The 25194-nt window shown below is 40.8% G+C and overlaps 2 protein-coding genes across 4 annotated transcripts in view; one reads left to right on the top strand and one right to left on the bottom strand.

Moving 5' to 3' along the window:
- UBAC2 (UBA domain containing 2) overlaps positions 1–23555 on the bottom strand; it is an 89647-nt gene extending 66092 nt beyond the window's left edge. For 2 of the 3 annotated variants that reach the window (XM_066176398.1, XM_066176400.1), the window contains exons 1-4: positions 23414–23555; positions 14260–14387; positions 11030–11149; positions 10487–10593 (exon numbers count right to left, since the gene is read on the bottom strand). In XM_066176398.1, coding sequence (XP_066032495.1) covers positions 10487–10593; positions 11030–11149; positions 14260–14387; positions 23414–23444 — 386 coding nt within the window. In that variant the 5' untranslated portion in view covers positions 23445–23555. Of the gene's footprint in view, positions 1–10486; positions 10594–11029; positions 11150–14259; positions 14388–17895; positions 17997–23413 lie in introns of those variants that run through there. The other variant, XM_066176399.1, reaches the window with a different exon arrangement.
- On the top strand, positions 4546–9364 carry GPR18 (G protein-coupled receptor 18). Its single transcript, XM_066177470.1, has 2 exons — positions 4546–4607; positions 7877–9364. Exon 2 carries the CDS (start codon positions 7921–7923, stop codon positions 8884–8886), a length of 966 nt encoding a protein of 321 aa, XP_066033567.1. The 5' UTR covers positions 4546–4607; positions 7877–7920; the 3' UTR covers positions 8887–9364.
- Positions 23556–25194: the final 1639 nt, after the last annotated feature.

Here is a 25194-nt window from a genome sequence, read left to right as displayed (position 1 = left end):
CCACCACAGCACACCAAGCTTCACAACCCCAACACACTGCTGCTTGTTCATCTGTGCCAGGGACAGGTGGCACAGGCAGAACAGCATTAGAAGACTGTCACTTTCACAAAGCAAGCTACCTGCCAGGGCTGGGCAACACACTGTAAGGCACCCTTGAATCTGAAGTGCTTATTCTAATTCACACAGCCTACTCTCACTTCAGGTACTTTTTGATTAAACCCTTCATTGGTCTGCCAAAGCCTATGTAGTGATTTTTAATTGTTTAATTTCTGATAACATATACTTAGGCTAGTTACTGACAGAGCTTGTCCAAACTCCTGAACTCTGGAGAAGTCAGAACAACTCTCCCTACTCCTGCACTTGACTTCATCAAAGGAATCTTGAGTACATGCAGCTCCAGCTCCAAATAAAGACATTTCTTTTGAAACACTAACTCTATTCCTGGGAGGCATATCAAGTTTCAGAACAATACTTCTTCTGCACCTGAGATCTTTAAGAGTAGTTTAACAGTAAAAACATCAAATACCACAAAGTATTGGAAAAAATCTCTCCTAGACACTTCCAAACTGGAACAACTAACTAGTTCCTGACAATGCAGATTTAAAAAAAGAAAATTAAAAAATTGAGCATACATGCAGGTTTTAAACAACTATGAAATATCTGTCATGAGAAATGTGTACTTTTTGAATTTAAAAAGCTGCTTCCCAATGAAACAGAACACAGGAAGGCAGAGCACACCTAATAGGTTAAGAAATTGGCCAAAGGCAACGTGGGTTCATCAACAAGCATGGAGCTGCATTGGTATTTGCCATGGGCTAATATTAGACTATGGACACTCTGAGATTGCTGGTGAATAAAAGACCACTGTCTCTAGTCCACTACCCCACTGTCATAGACATCTCAGAGGTGTAACTTTAATTTTAATTAATTTTTGAAGTATTGTTTCTTTCAAAGGCTGACTGACAGTGATAAACAGATGAATTACCGGCCAGATGCACTGTATATTTTTAGGCTTTTTTGTGACACAGGGCGTGTCCTGGCTGTAGGAGAGATGATGCAGGGGAGTGGAGGAAAGGGAGGAGGGGTAGGAAAAAAAACCCAAACAAACCCAGGAGAAACATGGAATGCTGATTTTTTTAAGGGGAAAAAAAAGGAGCTGCTTCCTCAAATCATCCTATGTACTAGCAAAACAGGGAAGAGAAAGCAAAATATGACAGTAAATAAGATATGCCAGGTACAGCTAACCAGGCTGCAGTTCTCTTAAGCTGCCTCCTTTTCCACTCCTTCAGCTCTGCTGCACACTGCATTTTTACCCCCTCAGAGAGATGAGTGGGAGAGGAGAGACAGCTGTGCCATGACGCAGCCTCTGAGTAACACACACGGCAAAACTGGAAACAAGTGCAATAACTTTATGCATTCAGTGCCATGACAACTTACAACCAGCAGTTTATTCTTAAGTATTTGCTATGGTGAACACAGTATGGGAATTAAAAATGAAGCCAGTTTTCATCCAGGTTGATAACAGTAACCCAAAACTGCATGCGAACTCACCCACAACAGCAAGCCGGTAAGTTAACAAACTGACATGGGAGAGTTGCTTCCTGCACCACTGGTGCAGTGAACCATGCAAGAAGCTTCAGTTTCTTTTCAATAGATCCAAAAGCTTGAAAGTTTGAAAGGAGAAGAAGAACATAAGCTCAAGCCAGCTCCCTACCAAACTGAGGCAGAGGGTAATCCTTCTGCTCCACTGTGTGCAGAACTTCCCTGTATCAGCTGGACAAAGCTTACATTACACAGTAAGTGACCAGGAAAAACAGACTTTTCTGTACCATGACTAAACAACTGAAAGACCCAGCAGTACATTAATTCTGCAAAAGCAACAGCATGAAGGCAATCTCTTCAGTGCTGCACATCGAGGTTGGTGTAAGCGATCAAACTCATTTCTTCTGAGCGTTATTGCCAGTTAGTGAAGGCACCATAAAAGACCACATGCACTCACAGGAAGTATGTTGGCTTAGCTTTTAACTACTTAAAACCAGCTTTAGCACAACATAATGCAACTAAAATTACCTTGTCTGCTGCTTGAACTTCAGAATAGTAAAAGAAGACCCCGGATGGAAGTGAGCATTTAATTCAGTAGAAGCTGGAGCAGAGTAAGTACCCACCCATCTGAGGGAAACCAATGCAAGGCATTCATTTCTAGCTAATAAAACAACAAAGGAAATAAAAATAGAGCCAGGTGCTTCCTACAGTGGAAACCAAAGCAACAGGGGAATGTGGCATTGCAGAGCAGCCCATTGCCTCTCATAAACCACAGGCAGTGCATCTTTTGACTTATTGTTCACTTCCAAATGCTTATCACCCTGCAGCTGCAGCCAGCTGAGCACCTAGACAAGGAGTATGCAACTGCTGGTACTGCAAACACCTCTTTTCAGCCTACTGCTGCCAGAGCTACTCCTCCATGCCTGGAGGGAAGGCCTGCCAGCCTACAAGCAGTAGGTAGGTTTGGCTGCCTCTTCTCCATCAGTAAGGCTGTGAAAAGCCTGAGTGAAAGCAGAACACAGACTGACATGCTGTAGCAAACCAGACGGATGGCTAATGTGCCAGTAAACTCAACCGGGCTGTTGTTAGCCACCCCTGTAAACTGTGGGATTTGATTCCAGCTGTCCCCACAAGGCATGACCCTCCTTGCAGGGTCTAAACATCAGCCACCCTCCAGACAAGATGACACAGCTACAAGAGGTCACATTTCCCACCCTCCCCCAAGAAGCCAAGAGACAACTCACAGCATATAGGTTCTCTGATCGCAAACTCCACATCTGCCTGCTTTCCATTGAACCCAGAACCGCTTTTGTACTTCCCCTTTTGCCAAGGGAGGCACTGGCTGTCCACTTGCCTGTTTTGGCATATTCACAGCGCAGTTCAGCTTGGAAGGTGCCTCCACACTTCTGCATTTTTTCCCAGAATAAAGTACTCTTGCCTCGGAGAGTTCACAAGCCCAGTTCTTCTCTTCCAGAAGATATACGTATGGCATTGAATTTCACTGAGCTTCCACGGAATGGATGAAAACAGTGCTTTGTTCTGCTGAAGCTTTACTAATGACAGAGCCACTGAAAAGTTTTCAGCACTGGTTAGTCCCTTTATGATACTCCTTAGTCCTAAAATATTAAGCACTTTTAAATAGATTTATACTTCTCTAGGGTAATCTGGGTAGGATTTGCAGCTCACTGCATTTAAAAGGCCTTTGGAATGATCACAAAAAGCCAAGTTTCATATTAGTTCACCTAACCAGGAAAAATCCTAAATATTTAAAGGTGGTAATCTACACACCAAAAATCATATCCAGATTTCTCCCTCTAATTACTTTAACCATCACACTGACCTATGCAGACACCTACATGCTAAGACAAACCTATTTAGCTAAGATAAATTACATTACTCCAGTAGAGAGGGGCTTCTTTTCCCAGAAGTTACCTTGAGCACTAAGGGAGGATCACCTACCTACATTAGTTTTATAGTCAGTGAAGAAAGATGTTCCCACAAACAAACCTGATTCTGGCTATTTCTGAACTGCAGGACTTTGTCGCTTCTGGCACCAAGTGAATATCCTGGCAAACTCTTGACAAGTCAGGTGGAGACCAAAACATTATTGCTCCCCTACTCAACATAGAGCTCTCTGCTACCACCTCCCAAGGCTGCCAGTCAGAGACCTGAAGGAACAAGCACTCTACAGAGAACACGGAATGAGCTCCTTCTCTGAATGACTTTTCTAAAGGGTGGATCTTTTTTTCAAGGTGACAAAGGGGAAACATAGGAAGTTAGTCTTCTTTACCTATAATCCTTTGTGAATACTCCCATCCCACCTAAGACATCTGTTGCAGTGACACAGCTGAGAGATTTTATTCTACTTTTATACGGTCTAAAACCTCTTTTCATACAGCATTTTTTGGCAAAGCTCTCAAATAAGCATGTTATTAATTTAGACAGCAAATAAAATATAGAAATACTGCTGCTGTGTTAATAAAATGCTCCAAGTATAGGCATAAACAAAGTTGTGTATTCAAGTGAATCAAACTTCTCATTTCAAAGGCAGTGACTTTCTGTCACTTTCAGATTGACTACTATCCAAGGCAATATAAATAAAATGGGGATTTCCACAAAAATTCCACCAAACTATGCTCTACTGAAAATACATTTACACTGTGCCTATTAGAAACTTATGCATAACCAAGATGTGTATTCTTGCAGATACCTTTTTATGGAAACTTGAACATAAAATTTGCTTTCATTATACTACAAACATTTAAAAGTTGAAAAGATACATAGTACAACAGCTCAGTCTGACCACACTGGAAATATACAAGTCTGACTGTTGAAAGGTAATAGAAATACTAGTTCACAGACATCACACCTATGTGAAATAGTAACTTCTAAGTGTGACTAATAAAAGAGCTCAAAAATAGTGAGATTACGTCATTGTTTCCTGCCTGTGAAGAGCAGCTATTTTAGCTGAGTGAAGTGGGGCAAAGAAGAGGAAGTCTAAACCTTCTACAGATTTGGGGGCCATGAAAGAAGCATCTCTGAAGAAATTCTGTAGAGCACAGAAGGTGAGTAATGATCCCTTATGCCATGCTAACAAAGTAGCTTGGATGTTCATACATGTTGCTAAGAGACTTCTTTGTTCAGAAGCTGAACACAGGCATTAATTCTAGAACTAAAGAAAAGATATTTAATTTTTTTATGCACTTTCAAAATATCAGCAGCATTCTATGAATAATATTTAAAGAAAAATTATTGGATTTGTAAAAGCTTAGTACCATAAATACTGTTGTTTAGGATTTTAACAAAATTTTAAAAGTATGCAATAAATAAAAGCATTGGTAAGTATGCTAAAAGAAAAATGTTTGTTTTCATGAAACCAAAACCAGGAGATCGTGTTACTTGGTGTCTGTGCTTCACTGAAAGCCATGCTCTCCTCAGGAAAATGCAAGCATATATAAGAGACAGACAAAGTAAAAAGGGAGATTGGGAAGAGAGATACACACATGGTCCTTTAAATGGAACCACTGTTACCTAATTCGCATTAAGAATCTGGAGAAAAAAATGTAATTGTGATTTTGCTGTGAACGTCTTGTTCTCGTACAGGGCACCTAGCTGGCCTTCACAATTCACATTAGACATTCAGAATGTCAGCTATCATTAAAAAATTAAAAGATTGAGACAAACAACAAAGGAATCATTCAGAATTAACACAGACAAGTCTTCCAGAAACCAGAGACTCCAGGGGCTCTTCAGCAAGTGCTTTAACCAATACCAGTAAGTAAATGTTCCCGTTATGAAAAATGGCAACAAGGGCAAAACCATCTACCCAGAGGCACCCAAAGATCTGCTTGGGCTGACCTGGGAGATATCAACCTGAACTCCACGCAGACAAGTACCAGTGAAAAAGCAAAGTATCTTCAATTGTGTATAAATATATGAGACAAGTAACTCATGCTTTTTAAAAATCTCAACATTTCTTACCTACATAAATGTTACATTTTAAGTTCTTAAAAATTAACTGGCAAGCACTAAAACTCACGAAGTTGGGAAACAGTGTCTCCAACAACCAAGCAAAAAAAAAAAACAAAAAAAACCAAAACAAAACCCAAAAAACCCCTTTTTGTTACAGCAGGTCCATTCTTTGATATATCTCAAATCTGTCACAAACTTGAAGTAACCAGCAAACAAGGCATGGAAAGAAGATCACACCAGATTCAACTTCCTCTCTTCCCACAGAAACAGTCACTGCAAGTGCAAAGGAGACAAGAGCAAAACCAAAACTAATATCCATGATGTTTCTTAATATTCAAGTGAATTCTTCTACCTGTCTTATATGTTACTACTCAATCCACCTGCCAAATCACTCAGGATATTGAGCTTGGTAGTTCTGCACTGTCATACACAATCACTAGCAAGAGAGAAAAAAAACAGAACAAAAGAGAAAAAAAACCCCACTTACAATGTGCAAGGGCAGGGGGGAGGTGTGGCTATTAAGCAACTTTTGGACAATTTTGTGCAGCAGTAGTGAAAGTGGAACAAACAATGTGCCAGATAATATTTTAACTATGCTGCTAGGACATGCACAACATTGTTTAGCATATGCCATCTAAACTTCACTCGAGTTTGCTAGCATTCTTTAATTCTTTTATTTTTCTTATTTTTAGAGTTCTTCACATGATGAGGAATTTGAGAGGCATTCATACAGGTGCCCTCCAAACCTCTTTTTTCCATTAAATACATAGCTTTTTCCATACAAAACATAAATTCTGTTGTATATTCTAATGTCCTCATCTGAGCAGAAAACACATCTTTTTTTGTTTTGTACAAAAAAAGACCTTGAAGTTAGGAGTTAAATATTTCCCTGCATAACTTTTTTTTATATATCTGTAAACTGGAGAATTTGAAGAAAATTCGATGCCCAAGCTTCATATTTCAAGGCAGAAACTAACCTACATAAAGACTTAACAGGTCATATTTAAGTTAGTTATTCCATGGCTACTCTTCTCAAAAGCAGCTGGTATTTGCCAGTGGCAAACCAGGATGACAGATTAATAAACACTGGTTCAATCCCCTATGCATTCCTGTAGCACTGAGAAAGTACTTGGTAACATTACAGAGAAAGTATTAACCACATGGGCAGTAACAATAAACCTGTCTTTTAATGCATTCTTCACTTCACAAGAGCTATGCACCCTTCTGCTCTTGAGAATACTCCTGGTGCCTAACAGATACTGTAGAACTTCCTGAGCTGTCACAAGTGGGAAGATCAGACAAACAACTAACTTGTTCCTCCTCCTCCTCCTCTTCACAAAGCTGCCACAGGCCTGGGTAAAAGGCCAGACAAGAGGAACCCTCCCACATAAAGTCATGAAACTGTGACCACAGCAAGAGCCAGGAAAGTGCTGGGGGGAGGGTTAAACCAAGCACTCACTAAAACACCAGGTAAGGTCTGCCATCCTCATGGGCTCCAGAGCAAACCAGGGATCCTCTCCTTCAGCTCTCACCACCTCAGCCTGCACGGTGACATTTCAGATGGCCAACTCCTATGACAAAGAAGCTGGATGAAGGAACATAACTGTGCTCTGGAGTAGCTGGCTACCAGACAGCAGCTTTTCCCCCCAGACAAATACTGTTCCCATATGCCTGGCTGGAGACTATGCTGCTTCCCTTTTTACTTTTTTAAACAGAAAGTCTATTAATCTATTCATTTTATTTGTATGTTGGGTGTGTGGTTCTGATGCCCAGGAATTAAACACTGTATTAGGAGCTATGTAGATACTCAAACAGTTTTTTAAGGGTCTTTTATGAGCAAGCACCTGTTCCTTTGGGAGTTAAGTAGGTCCTACACAGATAAAAGGCAAAGTCAATACTCTTTGTATATCCAAATGCCACTACATGCCATGCTGACTTGCTCGTATTCATAACTAGTTTTAGTCAAGAATTTTTTAACAGAGACAGCTTAAGAAATATTTTCTTTAGAAAGTAGCTCTTGTAGCTCAAGCACAACTATTTCAATCTAATAATCAGCTACTGATGCACATCCGAAATGTCAATCTTGACTTTTTGATTCTTTATAGTAAAAGGCCTCTTAAGTAATTAAAATATTTTATTAAAACATGCTTATAAATACTATTTTCCCAAGTCTGACAGTACATATATTTCCCTCAGAGGATGATAATATATTTGCAGTCACAAAAAGCAACGAAGCTAGCACATTTCAGAGCTAAACAAAAGTTTCATCACTAAACACCATCCTAAAACAATCTTCCTGTTTGTTTTTAAAGATGGATTTTATTTGACTGGGAATAACTTTCCATATTTTATCTAATTTTAGGGTATTTATGGAATGCAACAACTATTCCTAAGTTCAATTAAACTATGATGCCAGAAAAACCCCACCCAGAAGAATACAAGATTGCCTCACTGGTCTTCTACAGCTTTGTGTTCACAGTGGGACTGTTGGTGAATGCCACTGCACTATGGGTGTTCAGCTGCACTACCAAGAAGAGAACAACCATAACTGTGTATATGATGAATGTGGCACTACTTGACCTATTTTTTATCTTTTCCTTGCCTTTTCGGATAATCTACCACGGGACAGAAACGTGGCCTTTTGGAGACACATTCTGCCGGATCCTCGGGGCCTCCACTGTGTTTTATCCAGCCATTGCTCTGTGGCTGCTCGCTTTCATCAGTGTGGACAGATTCATGGCCATTGTTCAGCCCAAACATGTCAAAGAATTAAAAAATACAAAAAAAGCTGTGCTGGCTTGCACTGGAATCTGGATAATGACCCTCTCAACAACATCCCCACTGGTGTTTTTACGATCTGATCCAGACCAAGCCTCAAATTTCACCACCTGCATGAAAATGCTTGATATCATCCATTTAAAGGAAGTAAACACATTGAACTTTTGTCGCTTAATTTTTTTCTTTTTGATCCCCTTGTTTATCATGATAGGATGTTACCTAGTCATTATTTATAATTTTATTCATGGCAAGACTTCCAAACTGAAGCCTAAGGCCAAGGAGAGATCCATAAGAATTATAGTTACTCTGATTGCTCAGGTACTCATCTGCTTCGTACCCTTCCACATTTGCTTTGCCTTCCTGATGTTGCAAGATGAAAACACAGTTTACAATCCCTGGGCAGCCTTTACCACCTTTCTCATGAATCTCAGTACGTGCTTGGATGTTATACTGTACTACATTGTTTCCAAACAGTTCCAGGCAAGAGTCATCAGTGTCATCCTTTATCGCAATTACCTTCGAAGCGTGCGCAGGAAAAGTTTTCGAACTGGGAGCGTAAGATCACTCAATAATATGAACAGTGAAATGATATAAAAAGAGAAAAAATGTCAGGGGACTTTTACAACGTAAACAAGTGATTCTTTTTCCGAATTCTAGCGCTTGGCTACACAGAACATTCTATAACCAAAGGTAACACAGATGTATTTGTTGCATTGTAAATACGACACAAGCAGAATAATAACTGCACCTATTTGATTCACTCAACATCTTTTGTTGTTTCATCTGAAATGAACTAAAACCTAGCATCAGTGTTAAGCTTTCCAATGCTTTTATCACCTCAAATGACTATGAATATTGTCAGATGTGAAAGTGACTATTAATATAATAAAGGAGACGACTCTTTATTAAAATTATGATGCAATGTATATATCAATTTTTTATATTTACATAGTCAAATGCTCCTGAAACTACTGCATATCCCACACTTCTAAAATTAACTTCATTCTCTCAAGATCAAGTTCATTAAAACATAATGAGAAGGCATATGTAGGTAAAATTTATATGTTACTTAATTAAAAACTTCTTTGATGCAGATTTCTTTGTAACTGACTACATTCTGGAGTCATAAAAATACCATCAAAGGGTACAATGGTCAAACTGTTCATTACCTACCTGTGGGTATGACGTGCACATTAATGACACCTTACTTTAGCACAAAGTATCTTTTTACTCATAGGAAAATATTAATTTCTCCAGACACATTAGCAGCCTATGTCCTAGCAACAAACTCTAAGTAACCAACACGAGTAACTGCAGTAGCTACTCAAGCCTTCAACTTCTTTCAAATACTCACACGCTACAAAAAATGTACCTTTATAATATCAAACACATGCTTTTTGTCCCCTATAAATCAGTCTTTAGATACTTTCAACAGTTGCTCTGGAAAAGTAGAAGTAAAAAAGAAGTCTAATATGGTGTTTAATATTAAAAATCTTACTCCAAGAGCTTTTATTATTGCCTCAGAGTGTGCAACACATGGAAATTCAAGTCCGTTATCTCACCTGCCAGAAGCTTAATCACAAAGAATTGCAAGCTCTGTGGTTCTACTGCAATATGCACATCTTCTATTAAGTGCAGAAATCCGAAACACAGGTTATGCAAAACTGAACCACTGAACACCTTACAGCTGTAAGAACTTCAGCTGCAACCATGAAATAGAGTAACAAGCTCTGGCACTCAATTTTTGAAAAACATACAAAATATCAATATGAAAAGCATATGCATTTAAAAGTGAACATAAAGCACATGACCTACAGTTCTGCTGCCTTTCTGATTTAAGACAGAAATCAGCACAACCTGATTCTAGTTTTTACAAACTGAATGGATCCAAACAGTTTAGACTGAACAAATACAGCAATAATTTGTGCGCTGCAAGCCACGTTGCAATCATGTTAACAGAGGAAATGAGACTAACGTATTGGACACTAATCATCATGTGGAAAAATTATATTATAGCTAAGAAATAAATGCTTGAAATTACAGTAGTTATGCCAAGAACATTTACACTTCAGTTCAAAAGAGGATTAAATTAATTTGAAGTGTCACATGAAGAAAGGTTTTTTAAAGTAAAATCTTCAGAAAACAATCCCTTGAAACTGTATCTAAAATAACCAATTCATTAGAAGCTACTTACAAACCAGAAGGCAAGCTGTTGATGGTGATGCCAAATATATACTGAGTGATTTCTACAAGGAGAAGATCAAACAAAGCTGAGAGCATCCAAGCGCCCAGTAAAAAAGACTGGAAAGAAAAAGGTTAATTTGAATCAATGCAACAGTTTCAAAATAAGGTTTTAATATACCTCTAAATATAAGAAAAAGTAAGAAAACCTCTATACTAGTTCAATTAAGACAAATTCAATCTTCAACACAACATAATTCCAGGTCTACTTGTCTAGATACTAAAGAATCAAGAATAAGATTGTTTCCAAAATTAAATTCAATGGGTCTGATACCTTGTAACTGATACAGCTGCAAACAGTAATTAGAACAATCCATTGACTCTAGGATATTATCAATATAAATTTAAATTTATTAAAACCAAATTATCTTTAAAACCCTTTAACATATATTTCTATACAACACACTAGAAATAAAACTGCAGTATTCATCCAAGAGTACAAGACTAAACTGTATAGAAAAGTTTCTTTTAAAAAACCCTCAAAATTGGAACTTACTGAAAATTTTCTGCTGCCATATCTTCTTTCAAATATTCTAAAGTTGTAAATGAGCAGACTGCTGCAGAATGCATCTTTCAAATCAAGACATATTGTTCTTCCACATACAAGTCTCCAAATCTGGAAGGTTAATGATCATCATGTTAAGCCCATCTTCCTTCAAGGAAATTCTTTACAGAATTTGTGCTCAGAGGGAATGCAATACTGCAGTCAGATAACAGGCACGCAAAACAGTTAATGAAGGAAATACAGAGAGTAGAATGTTATGAAGAGTTCAAGAAGTCTCTTTAAAATATTTCCAAGGCAGATGTCTAACTGTTAAAATAAATAAACAATTGAAATTAACTGAAATACACTTTCAGGTACCTAGTTTACACTTCAAATAAAAATGTAAATCACAACCCTAGTGAATTTAGAATTATAAAAAAAATAGTTTTGAAGCAACCTCTAGATACAAACCAGTACAGTGTAATTGTTCTAAGAAAGTCTAATCAGATTAGCTTGCTCAGGGCCATGTCAAGTTGAGTCTTGAACATCTCTAAGGATGGAAACTGTTCCTCTGTTCTATCAGTCTCACAGTAAAAACCTTTTTCTTTAAATCGAATTTCTTGTATTTCAATTCACACCCATTGCTTCTTGTCCTTTCACTGGGCCTGGCTCTGCCTTTTTTGCTCCCTCACATTAGGTATTCACATACAGAGGCAAGATCTACCCTAAACCTTCTCTTCCCCAGGTTAAACAACCCCAGCTCTCTCTGCCTCTCTTCATACAACAAATGTTCCAGCCCCTGAACAGCCTGGTGGCTCTCCACTGGACCCTCTGCAACATGTCATGGTTAATTTTGTACTCAGGAGCCCAGCACAAGGGACAACACTTCAGATTGCTCTCACTGAGACTGAACAGACGTGATCACCATCCAGGCCTTCTTGTGAGGCTCTTCCTAATGCAGCCCAGGATGCTTTTGGGCATCTTAGGCACAATGCTACTTTGCTGGTTCATGGTCAATTTAAGCTGCCACCATGATCCTCAGTACTTTTCTTGTAAAGTGATTGCCAGCTACTCAGTCCACAGCCTGTACTGCTTCATGGTGTTACTCTCTCTGATGCAGGAGTTTGCACTTGCCTTTGCTGAACTAAGGCTCTTACTGACCCTTTTCTCCCACTCTAAACGGCTGCAGAACTAACTAAAATCCAAGTCTTACATCACCCACAGGCTTGTTGAGAGAATGCTATGTCCTACTGCCCAAGTTATGAATGAAGACACTAAACAGCATTGGCTCCAATCCACTTCACTCACCATTCTCACTATCCCATGTCAACACGACCTATTCTAAATCCCAGCCTGAGTACCACCCCTCCTGAAATCAAGACTGACCTTGCAGTTGAATATTTCATGACACACACTAACTCAGCAGCCCTCACACAGACTGTGAAAGGCTTCCAGCCTTACTGCGCCTTGCTTTAGCCAGCTTAAAAAATACATAGATATGATGCAATAAAAGATATAATAAGATAAGATTTTACACACAGCATTTTCCATGCTCTTGAGGGCCCTCTGTATGGAGACAAGGACCTTCTAGTTTTGGACAGAACATACATTGCCTTCCTAATCAAATGTATTCTTCTTCAACTGTTCACCTTAATTTGTGTGCTCTCTACCAGCTTTAAGAAGTGTTAAAATCCAACATCCAAAATGTCTGAAACACATCCTTGCAGGTGAATTTATTCTAAACCAATTTTCTTTTAAGAGTTCTCATTTGAATATTAGCACCAAACAGGAGTTAAACAATCTGCTCTCTCTGATCCCAGAGGTACTCAGGGATACAGTATATAGCTTGTTCCAAGGCTGTGGTAATAAGTGAAACAATCTTATGAAATAAAAAATCCAAGCTCACAAATTCCCCAAGCACCACAATAAAAGTGTCACAGCTTTTAGAGATACTTGCAAGTGTTTATGGTTAAGATACAGTAGAGATGTTTTCTTTGAATAAAATGCAGCTACTACTGTTTTTCAGCAGATCAAACATATGGAAAGAGAGAATTCCTCTGAAGACAAATAACAAAGCAAACTAATAAACAAATCTCAAACCCACACAATTTGCATTTAAAACTTGAATAGTTTCTCAGACTTTTCATTCCCCTCTCCAACACCTGGCTGTAACATTTTTAAAAGGCAGACATCATTTATGTATTTTCTCTGCACAGCATCAGCAAGGCACTTGGAAAATATGAGTAGTGCTCTTGCAGAGTTGTAATTTATTATTACAATAAAGCTCTTGTTCTTGACAAGAAAGTTTATAGAGAGTGCAATAGCACAGAGCATCACTAGCTAGGTCTAATAATCTTTTAAAGCCTACAGACTATAGCTGGCATCCTCAAAGACATTAAGTTGACTACATATATTTTGTTTCATGCAATTGTAAAATCCGTGGGGCAAGATAAACACAGAGGCATTTGCTGACCCTTCTCTATTGAGCAGTAGTTTGTTGCTTCCAAAAATTAAAAACATCCCAAAACCAACACCCACAGAACTTATCTAATCACTTTTAAGTACATTATTTCAACATTTAGAGCTGATACTACAGGATCCTTAATTAAATTTAAAATAAAGCCTTTCAAGATACAATACCTAAAAGATAGAGTATCTTAGTTTGAAACAGGAATTAATAAGAAATTAACCAATTCAGCTGATTATTGAAGAGCATGACAAACTCCCCTGACACCTGGAATTTTCAATTTAGAAGCAGCAGTCCTATTCAACAGGCAAAATGTAGTTTTCTACAACAGTTAGTTAGAGAATGAAAGTTAAGGCCTCCATTGTTAAATAATTTATAATCAGAATGCCTAATCAAAATAGCCCTCTTCAGCCTCAAAAATTAGGCACAATAAGATACTGCCATTCATACCGAAATAATTGTACTATTAATTGGTTTAAGTCACACTTCATTCACAGCAAGTTTCCAAATGCCAATCAATGCCTAAAAGGAAAAACAACACAAACCAAGCAATTTCTCAGACAAGAAAAAGAAGCTATGTTGATTGTTTCAGATCAGTTTTTCTCATGTATTCCAGAAAGAACCACGCCGGGGTGACATAAAAAAAGGTAAGAACAAGCTGGTGTACAGCAGTGAACAAAGGGAAAGAACCAGAGGACAAACAGACTGTAGGGAAAAATCTCATGGAAGATCACAGTTTGCAGTCTCTTTTCACACAGAATGAACAGACTCTTACCTGAAAATCCTCTTTTACAGCTTGTAAGTTATACGCAAAGAACTTCTGATAATGTTGGAAGAGCAGAGTCAATAGAATCGAGATGGCACTTGGGACTAGTAACAAACTCTTTGACAAAGGCGCTTTATCTTAAAGACAAAACAAAGAAACAATCAAAACATTTTTGCGAAAAGTCTTTCACATTCAGTAAGTGACATATTTAAACAGGTGACTGGAAAACACAACGGCAGTGACACCACCTTGACTCTTTAGCTCAACAATTTCCAAGTTCTCAAAAAACTTGCAAATAGATAGGAAGAACACACTAATCAAAGGAAATACTTAGAGATATTAATGACAGTTAAATATTAATGAGACATTTTGTTTCCAACATTGTCTCATGAAATTGGCTACAATTAAATCGAAGTTCTTTGCACCTGCAGAAGTCATGTCCTCCTATACTGCCCTCCTAAGGCTCAATCACATTTCAGGAAATAAAATAATCACTCTTTTGTCTAGCAAAATACATATGCACATCTAATGAAATACTTCTGTTTCCTTTGCATTAAGGATTAAGATTAGCTTTCTCTTAGAGGCTATGAAGCACCTGAATAGATGGACTTTCTCATCACTGCACATAGAGCCACCAAACAATGAAACACATCTAAGTCAATTTACATGATATTCATCTTCCTTCCATTCAATCATTAAAATTATTCATAAAGAAATTACTAGATCAGGATGTTTGTGAAATCAGAACTTCTTTCCCTCTAGGGACATGACTTTCAGAAAGGACACTCAGAAGAAAGCAAGCTAAGAACAGTGAAATCTGCAATACACATTTCACATTAACTAAAATCTGCCAAGTAGAATATCCAGCAGGAGCACAGCCAGCAATTCACCCTAACCTGTTGGTGCAGTTGATGCAATAAAACACAAGCTCTTGCTCAACAACTCAAGCCAACTCAGAAACTCTGAAATATTATTTATTCTGTGACTTTTCTCCTTTCACATAAGCAACCTGAATCACATTTACTTCCTTTCTAAACACCTCAGCTATGGCACAGAATCCATTCATTTTCAGTCAACTGTTTTTGTAGGGTACTACAAAATCCATAGTTCTGTTGTCATTCTTCTTAATATAATAAAAGGAGCAATGAGATTACTTTAAAAGTACTAATGGGGAGTAAAGAGCAAGAGCACAGGAGGAACAAAACTGCATGAAACAGTGTAATACAATAAATATTTACTACTTGTCCAGATTAAAATGAATACCATGAACAATTTTTTCAACATCTGTTGCCCACTAGAACAATGAACTGCTCAAAAAAGCAGATGGCGATAGGCACCAAAGAGAAGATTTTAATTATGGCACAATCCCACTGCCATCAAAAATATGGCTCTTGCTACGCAGTTTAGGCATGATCCTCATCCAAGTATTAACTGATGACATCAAGAGCGACTTTGATGGGCACTGTTAGCTGTTCACCACCTTGAAGTCTGCAGTCTTCTGATGTTCACCACCTCTATGTGTATCATAATGAAAACTTGTACTTAAAACTATTCCTTCAGTCCACACCCATCCCTTTTGAGTTCATTATTCAAACATGCAGTTTCCAAGTAAGTATTGCCTTGAAGAACCATCCTTTTATAGAAATTAGGCAGTGACTTGGATAGACACAGGTTGATGTTACTATGCTAAATATAAGCTCTACTTTTACATTTGTATGAGACACCCAGGCAGAAACTCTGGCTGATTCTTTTTTTAATACAAGAAAACTGTCTACATTTCAATCTAGTATCTTTCTCTGGGAATTTTTTTTCTCTCCAAAAATAAAGTCTATATTCTTTACACATCCATTTTTTAAAATTATTCATTCCTCTGATTCAGTTGGGCTGTACAACACTGAGGAGAAAAAGAAGCTGGAGCTTCCTGAAAGCTACTATGCAGACAATGCATACACATATTCACTTGAAACCTCAAGCAATACACCCTCAGTTAACTTAGTTAAATTAACATTTCTAAAGGTGAAAAGGTCAATTTCATAATCAGGATACAGATTTTTGATACTTGGAAGTACAGCCTAATTCAGAAGTATTGTAAGAGTCACAACAGTAAACATTTCTGCACCAAAGTTTGATTAAAAACTGTTATTTTACTATCAAATGCATTTATGTTATTTCATGAATTTTAAGAAATTTTCACAAGAACTAATTAATCCTATAAAAATTTTTACATAAGGATCACATTACCACAGACACACATGACAACAAACTCTCTAGACTATATTTTTCTATATGTAGATTTTACTGCAATTTTTTTATTGTTAACCAACCAACGGAACTTTATCTGTTTTCTCCAAAAGCGTGAACACATATTTTTATTAAGAGATTCCTTTTAGCTTTCAGCTTAGACACTTTAAACCCTGATACAGAGGAAAAGTACTTATTAGTAAACATGTCATCAAGTGAAAAACCACAGAAGCAATTAATCCATTAATCTGTCACCCACAGGGACCATCACATGAGAGACGGAAACTTCCACTCTCCAGCTTCTCATAATGTCATCATGGTTGAGAAGTTTGTTCTTGTCTGGCCAACTCAAAAAATATAATAATGTATCCTCTGAAATTCTTTTTCCAAGTGCTTCACTGCACAGTGTAGCAGTTTGCTTTATCCTTCAACAGCATATAGATCCTTCCCAAGGACTGTTGTGAGGTGGCAGGGAAGAAGCAACTGCTGTGGAATGCCTCAACTGAAAATGACAAACAATGCCAGATTTTGCACAGTCGGGCATTCTGACATCCCAGTCAAATTTCTTACTTACAATGCAAAGGTAAAATTTAGAAAGCAGAATTCTAATCCAATGTGCAACCATGTGTGAGATGGAAATAGTTACCACAAACCCACCAGGGCACCAGTCCACTGGCAGCACCAACGCAAATGTGTACAAGAAGGAGAAAACACAACGTCTTCGTACCACACAGAGAAAGAAGAATGAAAGGACAAACACTCATTTTGACCTTGAAAGTTAAAATATATCAAATACTGTCTTCAAAGATCTTGGAATAAATTTGCAATCCCAAAGTGCTCCTTAAGTGGCATTTCTTTCAAACAAGAGGCAGTTATAGCACTGATGCTGCAACACATCTACTGAGTGTCCACCTAAGTACAAGAGAATTTTTGTTAATAACCAGCAGAATATGCCCATGCTATGATGAAGAGCAAGGTACTAGCTACCACTACAGATCTTTGCTTATTCCTGGTGAAATGGAGAAGTTCCCCTCAAAAACTGCCCTCAAAATCTTATGGGCAAGTGTCCCAACCTTCCTGCTACCAACTGTGCAATGCAAAGCTGATCCTAAAATGTGACATAAATGAAAATAACAAATCTAAACCTCCACATTCCACCCCTGCACTTACTACAAAGCCCACAGATTCTCTACTTCCACAACCTACTACTCTGCTGGTTGCCAGTGCCTCTTTTAAAGTACAGAGGGTGAAGGATACAAGTGTTCATCTGTCACAAACTGAGGGGGAGGTTTATGGCACAACTCCCTTCAGAAATCACCGCTGCACTGATGGCAAGAAGGAGAATCTACAGCAACAGCCACAGTTTTTGAAATTATTTTCTGTCCCTGCCTGTTCACTACTCACAGGTGAAGACACTGCAGATGGGCATCGCAAAACAGGCAGCCAGACCAAGCTATTGCTGCAGAAGAGCTCGTGCAGGAACAACTTCACCCCCTGGACTCCTATTCCAGGCTCAAGACTCAAGTGTTGACTTGGGAGAGGATCTCATTGCCAGCTGATGTGAAGTGATGAGCCAGCTGATGAGCCTGGCTCAAATTAGCTCAGGGCAATCACTGTGGGGAAAAGCCCTACTGAGCTTACACCACAGCTGCAGACAAAACATGCTGTGTAACAACTCTTTTTTTCCACTATCATCCGCAACTTTCCCAAATCCAGCTGCTATAAGGCAGGCACGTCACTTTCAAACAGAAAATTAACTGCTGGGGGCTACTATAACGGCACGAAATAGCCACAAACCAGCTTTTAAATGCTTATATGTAGCAATGTGGAATTTAGATGGTGGTTGCTGCTACCTTTCCCAATAAGCATCTCTTGTGGAAAAGCTGCTTGGGTAGGCACTCAGACAAAGCAGTCAAGCCCACACACCACACACACCACGGCTAGCTCAGCAAGAGGGGCAAGAATGGCCTTTTGTATGAAAAGTTCCAGCAAAGGTTTATTATGGCCAGCACGCTGAAAGGATCAGGGACAAAAGACTAAGATCAAAGGTGTGCATAAGGTTAAGTATGGGGTCAGGAGCCAGGGGTCTGAGGGCAAGGGGCAGGGCAAAGGGCAAAGCCCTGTAGGGGACATGGGGGCAGGCCATCAGGGATGCCACAACCAATGGGGAAACAGGGAAAGGAGAAACCATGAGAACCAGGGACATATGGGGAAAGCAAAACTGAGGTAGATCAAGGTAGTGTTGCAGGGTACCATGGGGGATGTCTTTTCTTCCAGCCTAGGTGAGGGAACTCTGTGGTATATTCTTCCAAAGAAGAAGCCGGGCAAAGAAGAAGGGCAAAGCTCCGGGTGTTTCCCTGAGGGGTTCAAAGGTTTCCACACTTATACACAAGATCTGTGAATTAAACCACAACTGATACACCTCTGCATGCACAGTACTTCCCAAATGCACTTATGGAATCTGCATTTTGGGTGGCTGTTTTTCCTGCATTAAACCAACACGTAGATATTAATCTATTGTATTCCAAGACCTGACCAAGAACTTGCAGGGGGCTCACCAACCAGCAGTAATGTTTGTTTGCAAGTGGAACCAGGAAGAGTATCACTGCAGGAGCAGTTTTTCACCAAATGCTTCTAAATTCAACCCAGAAGCTGAGAGGTGAATAATATTAGTATTAAGAAAGTTAATAGAGAAACCTGTGCTCATGCACATCAAACCACTTGCCTATACATACACTTTAGAAAACTGCTAGGTGTAGCCTAGGTCACAAACTATTAAAAAAAAAAAAAAGAGAGATACAAAGAAAAATTTTAAAAAGAAGAAAACCTTTGTTTCTAAAAGCAACACTTGAAACAGAAACTGAATCAGGTTGGAAGTAACAAAAATATTCACCCCATTCACGAAACTTTTCTTCCAACCAGAGAGCCATGTTACCATACTACTTTTAGTATACACTGTCAGAAATATCAGGTACGGCTACACCACAAGACCATCTGGAGATCCCCACATGAGCTTGAAATGAAATGAGCTAGCTCTGCAGAAGCAGAGTAGCCACAGTTTTGTGGTCTCCAATGCTATGCTGCTCTCAGAGCTCAAGCTAACCAGGCTGCACTGTGGCATGCTGATAGACAAGCTAATTTGCTTTCCCATATAGTACTGTATTGCATAACACTGTTATATACAAAAGTCTTATGTATTCAGTACATGCTTCATTTTTCCTTCACTCATACCACAAAGCATTAATTTACATAGCTTTATTATTTCCTGACGCCTCTGCACAACAGAGTTCAGTCCTGCCAGTTATGCAAGCAGAGGAACACAGAGATCTCTTCTTGCCTTGGGACTTTTAACAAATTGCTAGCACTGCACTACAAGGCTCACAGAGGTAAAAGCCTAAGTTGCACTAGTGAGTTCAAAGGATTCTCCTCGCTCCTACTACAAGAAATAGCTTGTGCGCAGTAGTCGAAGTAGTCAAATATTTTCCAGATGTAACAAGTGTATATGCTTTAAAAGAGGGAATCAAATTTTACCTTAATAACAACTAACTCTTAACAGACTTTCCTACTAGACTCCTGTGTAGTACATTAACAGCATGAAGAATATTGGGAGGGGATATTACAGTGTCTGCAGAAAGGCTTTGTGCTGGTCTCACTGGTTTAAACTGTGGATAAGGCCTTTGTGTCTTATAAGGGAAAGCCTTTCTGTGCATCATACCTTGCTCCTGAGATGCAGCCTCTTGGCAAACTAAGCAGCACTACAGTAAAGCAAACAGTCAGGCCATTCACACACTCACATGTGAGCCTTTGCAAAACTGCTCAAGTGTTTCAGCAACATCGTTCACGGGACTGAAGCTGCCAGCAGACTTCAACACAAGCCACCGGCCTGGGTCTGGCACCACAGCCCACCTCTCGAGCACACCTACAGCCAGGTGCTGCCAGGATGCCCCCTGAGAACACTGCAATGCTCTTGGAGAAGTCAACTCAACTGGGTTAGTTTTCTGATAAGCCACTTGCCTATGTCTGTGCTGTGTCTCCTACTAGTACCCAGAGCCAACGGCTCTCTTTTCCAGAGCATACCAGCTCCTCCAATATTCCAGGTAACAGAAACAGTTTCCATACAAGGGCAAACTGTCTTTGGCCTTTTAAAAAGTCATGTCCCTTGTTTCCCGGCTTCCCTATCTCACAGTTGTACCATGCACCAGATATGTTTATTTTTACATTTACATCTCCTCATCCCAACTATAGATGTTAATCAGTCTGTCGGAGATGGCACAGCAGGCTGCAGGAGCCTTCAGCACAACCGTTGTTATTGCTGCTAAAACAGGTGTCCATTCATTTTATTCAGCGTCACTGATACTGGTCCCATTATTCACTGACACTGACTTCTGCCAGAGGTTCCCAAGCCCCAGGGGCAGAACACACACGTACAGTTCCCTGGTGCAACATCAGGCACCAATTCATTAACCACCAGAACCATCAGATTCTGTGCATCGGTGACAGAATCCCACACACCTGCTGCTACTGCAGCAATTTCTGCTACACACACAGAAACAAGTCTGAGGGCACAGGGACACCTGGGAGTGCCACATTTGTGCCCTAGGTAAGCAAATGTCACTGCACCTCAATCCGTGCCTCTACTGGAGTTTGTCAGTGCGCCTGTACCAGCCAAGTCTTATTGCAAAACCCACTTTAGGTCAATAGGAAAGTTCAGTAAGAATGTGTGCTGTATTCATTCTTGAGAAGAGAAAAAAAAAAAGTACAACACTGGGTATGAAGCTCTGTCAGGGAAGGTTAAGGTTAGAAAGGTTCTTTACCTAGAGAGTGACCAGGCACTGGAACAGGCTTCCCAGTGAAGGGATCACACACCAGCCTGACAGAGCTCAAGGAGCATTTGGACAATGCTCTCAGGCACAGAGCGTGTGATTCTTGGGCTGTCCTGTGCAAGCCTGGAAGTTGGTCTTGATGATCCTTGTGGGTCTTTTTCAGATCACGATATTCTATGATTCTGTTATTTTCTTTCTGCAAAATGACATATTTTCTAGGTTTTTTCCCTACCACAAATACCTTTCTTATGACAAGCATTTCCTACTCATCCTTCTGATGGACCAAACCTGGAAAAACTTGTAAATACTGATCATAACCTTCCACTCATTCAGTCTAACAAGGATACTTTTCCTCCTACATTGTTTTTCATACTATTACACACAGGCCATTGAAAAGTCCCTCTACAGTATTTGTTGGGGGGCAAGGGGAGGGATGAAAAATCAGGAGCTGCAAATGAAGACAGAATACCATCAGATCCATCTGAAAAAACACTCTCCCTTTCTTTGGATTCCTCATACAAAATACAGATACAACTAACATCCCTTTTTAAACGCTAGAACTATTCCCCCCTAGTCAGGGGGTGCTTTCACACTCAAATGGATTTCACAGAATCACAGAATCAATTAACTTGGAAAAGACCTCTGAGATCATCAAGTCCAATGTGTGACCAAACACTATCTTGTCGACAAGACCATGGCAGTGAGTGCCACATTCCAGTCTTTTCTTAAACACCTCCAGGGACAGTGACTCCACCACCTCCTCAGGCAGCCCATTCCATAATCTAATTACCCTTTCTGTGAAGAAATTGCGGCCAGTGTCCAACCTGAACCTTCCCTGGTACAGCTTGAGACTAAGTGCTCTTGTCTTGTCCTGTCGCTGGTCACCTGGGAGAAGAGACCAACCCCCACTTTGCTTCCTTTCAGGAACTTGTAAAGAGTGGTAAGATCACCCCTGAAACTCCTTTTCACCAGGCAAAACAACCCCAGCCCCCTCACCCACTCCTCATAGGACATGCATTCCAGATGCTTCATCAGCTCTATTGCCCCTCTCTGGACATGCTGCAGCACCCCAACGTCCTTTCCAAACTGAGGGGCACAGAACTGGACAAAGTACCTGATGCGTGGCCTCACCAGTGCTGAGTACAGGGGGACAACCCCTGCCCTGGTCCTGCTGGCCACACTATTGCTGGTACACACCAGGATGCCATTGGTCTCCTTGGCTCCCTGGGCACACACTGACTCATGTTCAGCTGGCTGCCAACCAGCACCAGGTCGTTTTCCTCCAAGCAGTTTTCCAGCCACTCTTCTCCAGATCTGTAGTGCTGCCTGGGGTGGCTGCGACCCAAGTGCAGGACCCGACACTTGACCTTTTTGAACCTCATACTCGTGGGTCTCAGCCCATTGATCAAACCTGTTCAAACACCTCTGCAGAGCCCTCCTGCCCTTCAGCAGTCGGACACTCCACACATTTTGTACGGAGCACGCAGTTAGTCAGCAAAGCTTTGACTTATCATTTGCCCTCGTCTGCTCTTAGGACTGTGGTGCCCAAGTCCACACCGCAGCCAGGTCAGCTCCTCACTGCTGCTTCCAGACGCTGCAGATTCTGTGTCCTGTAAACAAGCTCAGAGCCAATCCTAGACACCTGTGAAGTCAGTTCAGGCAGTACCGGGACACGAAATTATTTACATGTGCTGTGCGTAAAAATAAAGCTAAGCAGAGCTAGGGGCACGTTAGTCCTTACGTCTGCCTTAACAATAACTGGTTTTAAAAAATAAGTTTAATTTCACATAAGGAAAAGAAGGGTTTTCGCTTTTTCTGATACGTATTTTGGCATGGAGGTCTATATCGATATATGCAAACACATACAAACACACAGAGACACAGCCACACACGGACATGCAGACACATGCACAGGGAGACACACACACACACAGACACATACACAGACACACCCGCGGCTCCTCCCGCCGTCACGTAGTTTAGAAGTCCAGCCAAGGGACCGAAGCCAGCGGCTCCCCCGGGGCCGGCGGCGGCAGCGTCGCCCGCGCTCCCACCCCTGGCCGCCGCCCTCCCCGGACCGCGGCGGGGCCGGTACTCACAGAACCCGTTGGAGCCGGTGCTGGTGAACATGGCAGCGGCCCGGCCCGGCCCGGCCGGCGGGCGCGGCTGGCGGAGCCCCCGAGGTCGGGCAGCCCCAGAGGAGCCGCGGCGGGCCGGGGCCGGGGCCGGGGCTGGGGAGGGCTAAGGCGGCCGCGATGGGCCAAACTCCGCCGCCAGGCGACCGGGCGGCGCCCCCTGCCGGGCCCGCCGGGCGGGCGGGGGGGCACGGGCGGCGCTTCGGTGTGCGTGTCTTATCTGGAGTTACTCCGATCTTCACCGGTGGGAAGAACTTTGTTCCACTGGGGGTGGCAGAGCGCTGGGACAGGCTGCCCAGGGAGGGCGTGGGGTGTCCCCCTCAGGAGACTTTCAAAACCCACCTGGACGCGTTCCTGTGTCACCTGCTCCGGGTGACCTTGCCTTGGCTGGGGCGTTGGACTAAACCATCTCCAGAAGCCGCTTCCAGCCTTAACTATTCAGTGATTTCGTGATTCAACACGATTTAAATTTTAAATTTGTAGGTGCCTTGAGGAAGCCTGACTCCTTACACTTTGGAAAACTCTGGCCCTCGAGGCTCACCCTATTCTGGGGCATCCAGCAAGTAATGTCTCCTTAGGAGCCGTGGGTCAGCTGTCATTACAGCTACCGGAGACAGGGTCAATACAGATAGTGGGGTCTGGAGAGATTTTCAGGTGGCCAAATGAAGGTGTCTGCTTTAGGATCGAACTAATTGCTCCCCAGGCTCCACCAAGGGTCAGCATTGATCAGATCACCGTGAGTTCTAATGGCACATCAGACTCCAGCTCTCCAACAGCATGGTAGGCACCCAAGAGGAGGTGAGCCAAATTCCCGATTTCATAGGAGATACGGTATCAGAAGGCTGAAACTAATTCGGCACCAAATTTTACTGGCATTTTCAATGAAAATAAGTCATGCTAGGCATTTATAAAGGTGACAGTGCTTTGCAACACAAGGTGTGTGCGCTTGGTGTTCGTGTGGTGATGGAACTGTGGGCCTCAAAGTCACATTTACCTTACTGCAGTACAAGACTCAAAACAAGTACCACTCTGGAACTGCGAAATGTGACTTGTCAGCTAGGTAACAATTTTAAAGTAGGCAACTAATAATAATAATAATTTAAAAATAGGTAAGTCATATATTTCTTATGTTCCAAAAATTTTGTTATATACCATAAAAATGCATTTTAATACCTGTATTCAAATGCAACTATTAGCTAGCACTCAGAAATGCTGAGTTCCTTACTCTTTGTAAACAGAATCTCTTAAACACTGCCAAGGGGTCATAAAAAGACCTTATGCTTTGGTCCACAAAGACTTCAGCTATGGTCAGCATATCAGCATGTGTTTTTAAAATGGCCAATTTCCAGAACTAACTTCAGATTTCTGTTGCTTACTTGTCCTCTGTACAAGGCCTGCATCAGACTGGTGGGATTGGAACTCACAATCCGCTCACAGAGCAGGAGGTATGCCTAAACCAGTCAGGAGGAAGAGACAAAGAGATAGCTCATTGGAAATCCTGACTTATCCCAAGCTGAGGTTCTTTCCTCCGAAAAGAATCTAAATTGGATTCACAGCATGAAACCTATAGTGTACTTTGTGTCTTTGGCTACGGACAACCAGCCTATTCTCTGCTGTTAAAGCACAGCTGGAAGAAATGATTTGCTACAGCAATTTTCCTTCTTTCTTTGAAATGCAGATGACTCTGGCTGGTGTATGCTACATATGCAAACTCCTTCTTCCGAGTGCACTGCTGAATATCTGTA

Source organism: Chamaea fasciata, unplaced genomic scaffold (assembly GCF_029207755.1).
Source record: "Chamaea fasciata isolate MVZ Bird 193981 ecotype frontalis unplaced genomic scaffold, bChaFas1.0.hap1 SCAF_2, whole genome shotgun sequence".
NCBI lineage: Eukaryota > Metazoa > Chordata > Aves > Passeriformes > Sylviidae > Chamaea > Chamaea fasciata.
Note: the sequence above shows the minus strand (reverse complement) of the source record. Positions and strands in the feature narration are given on the sequence as shown.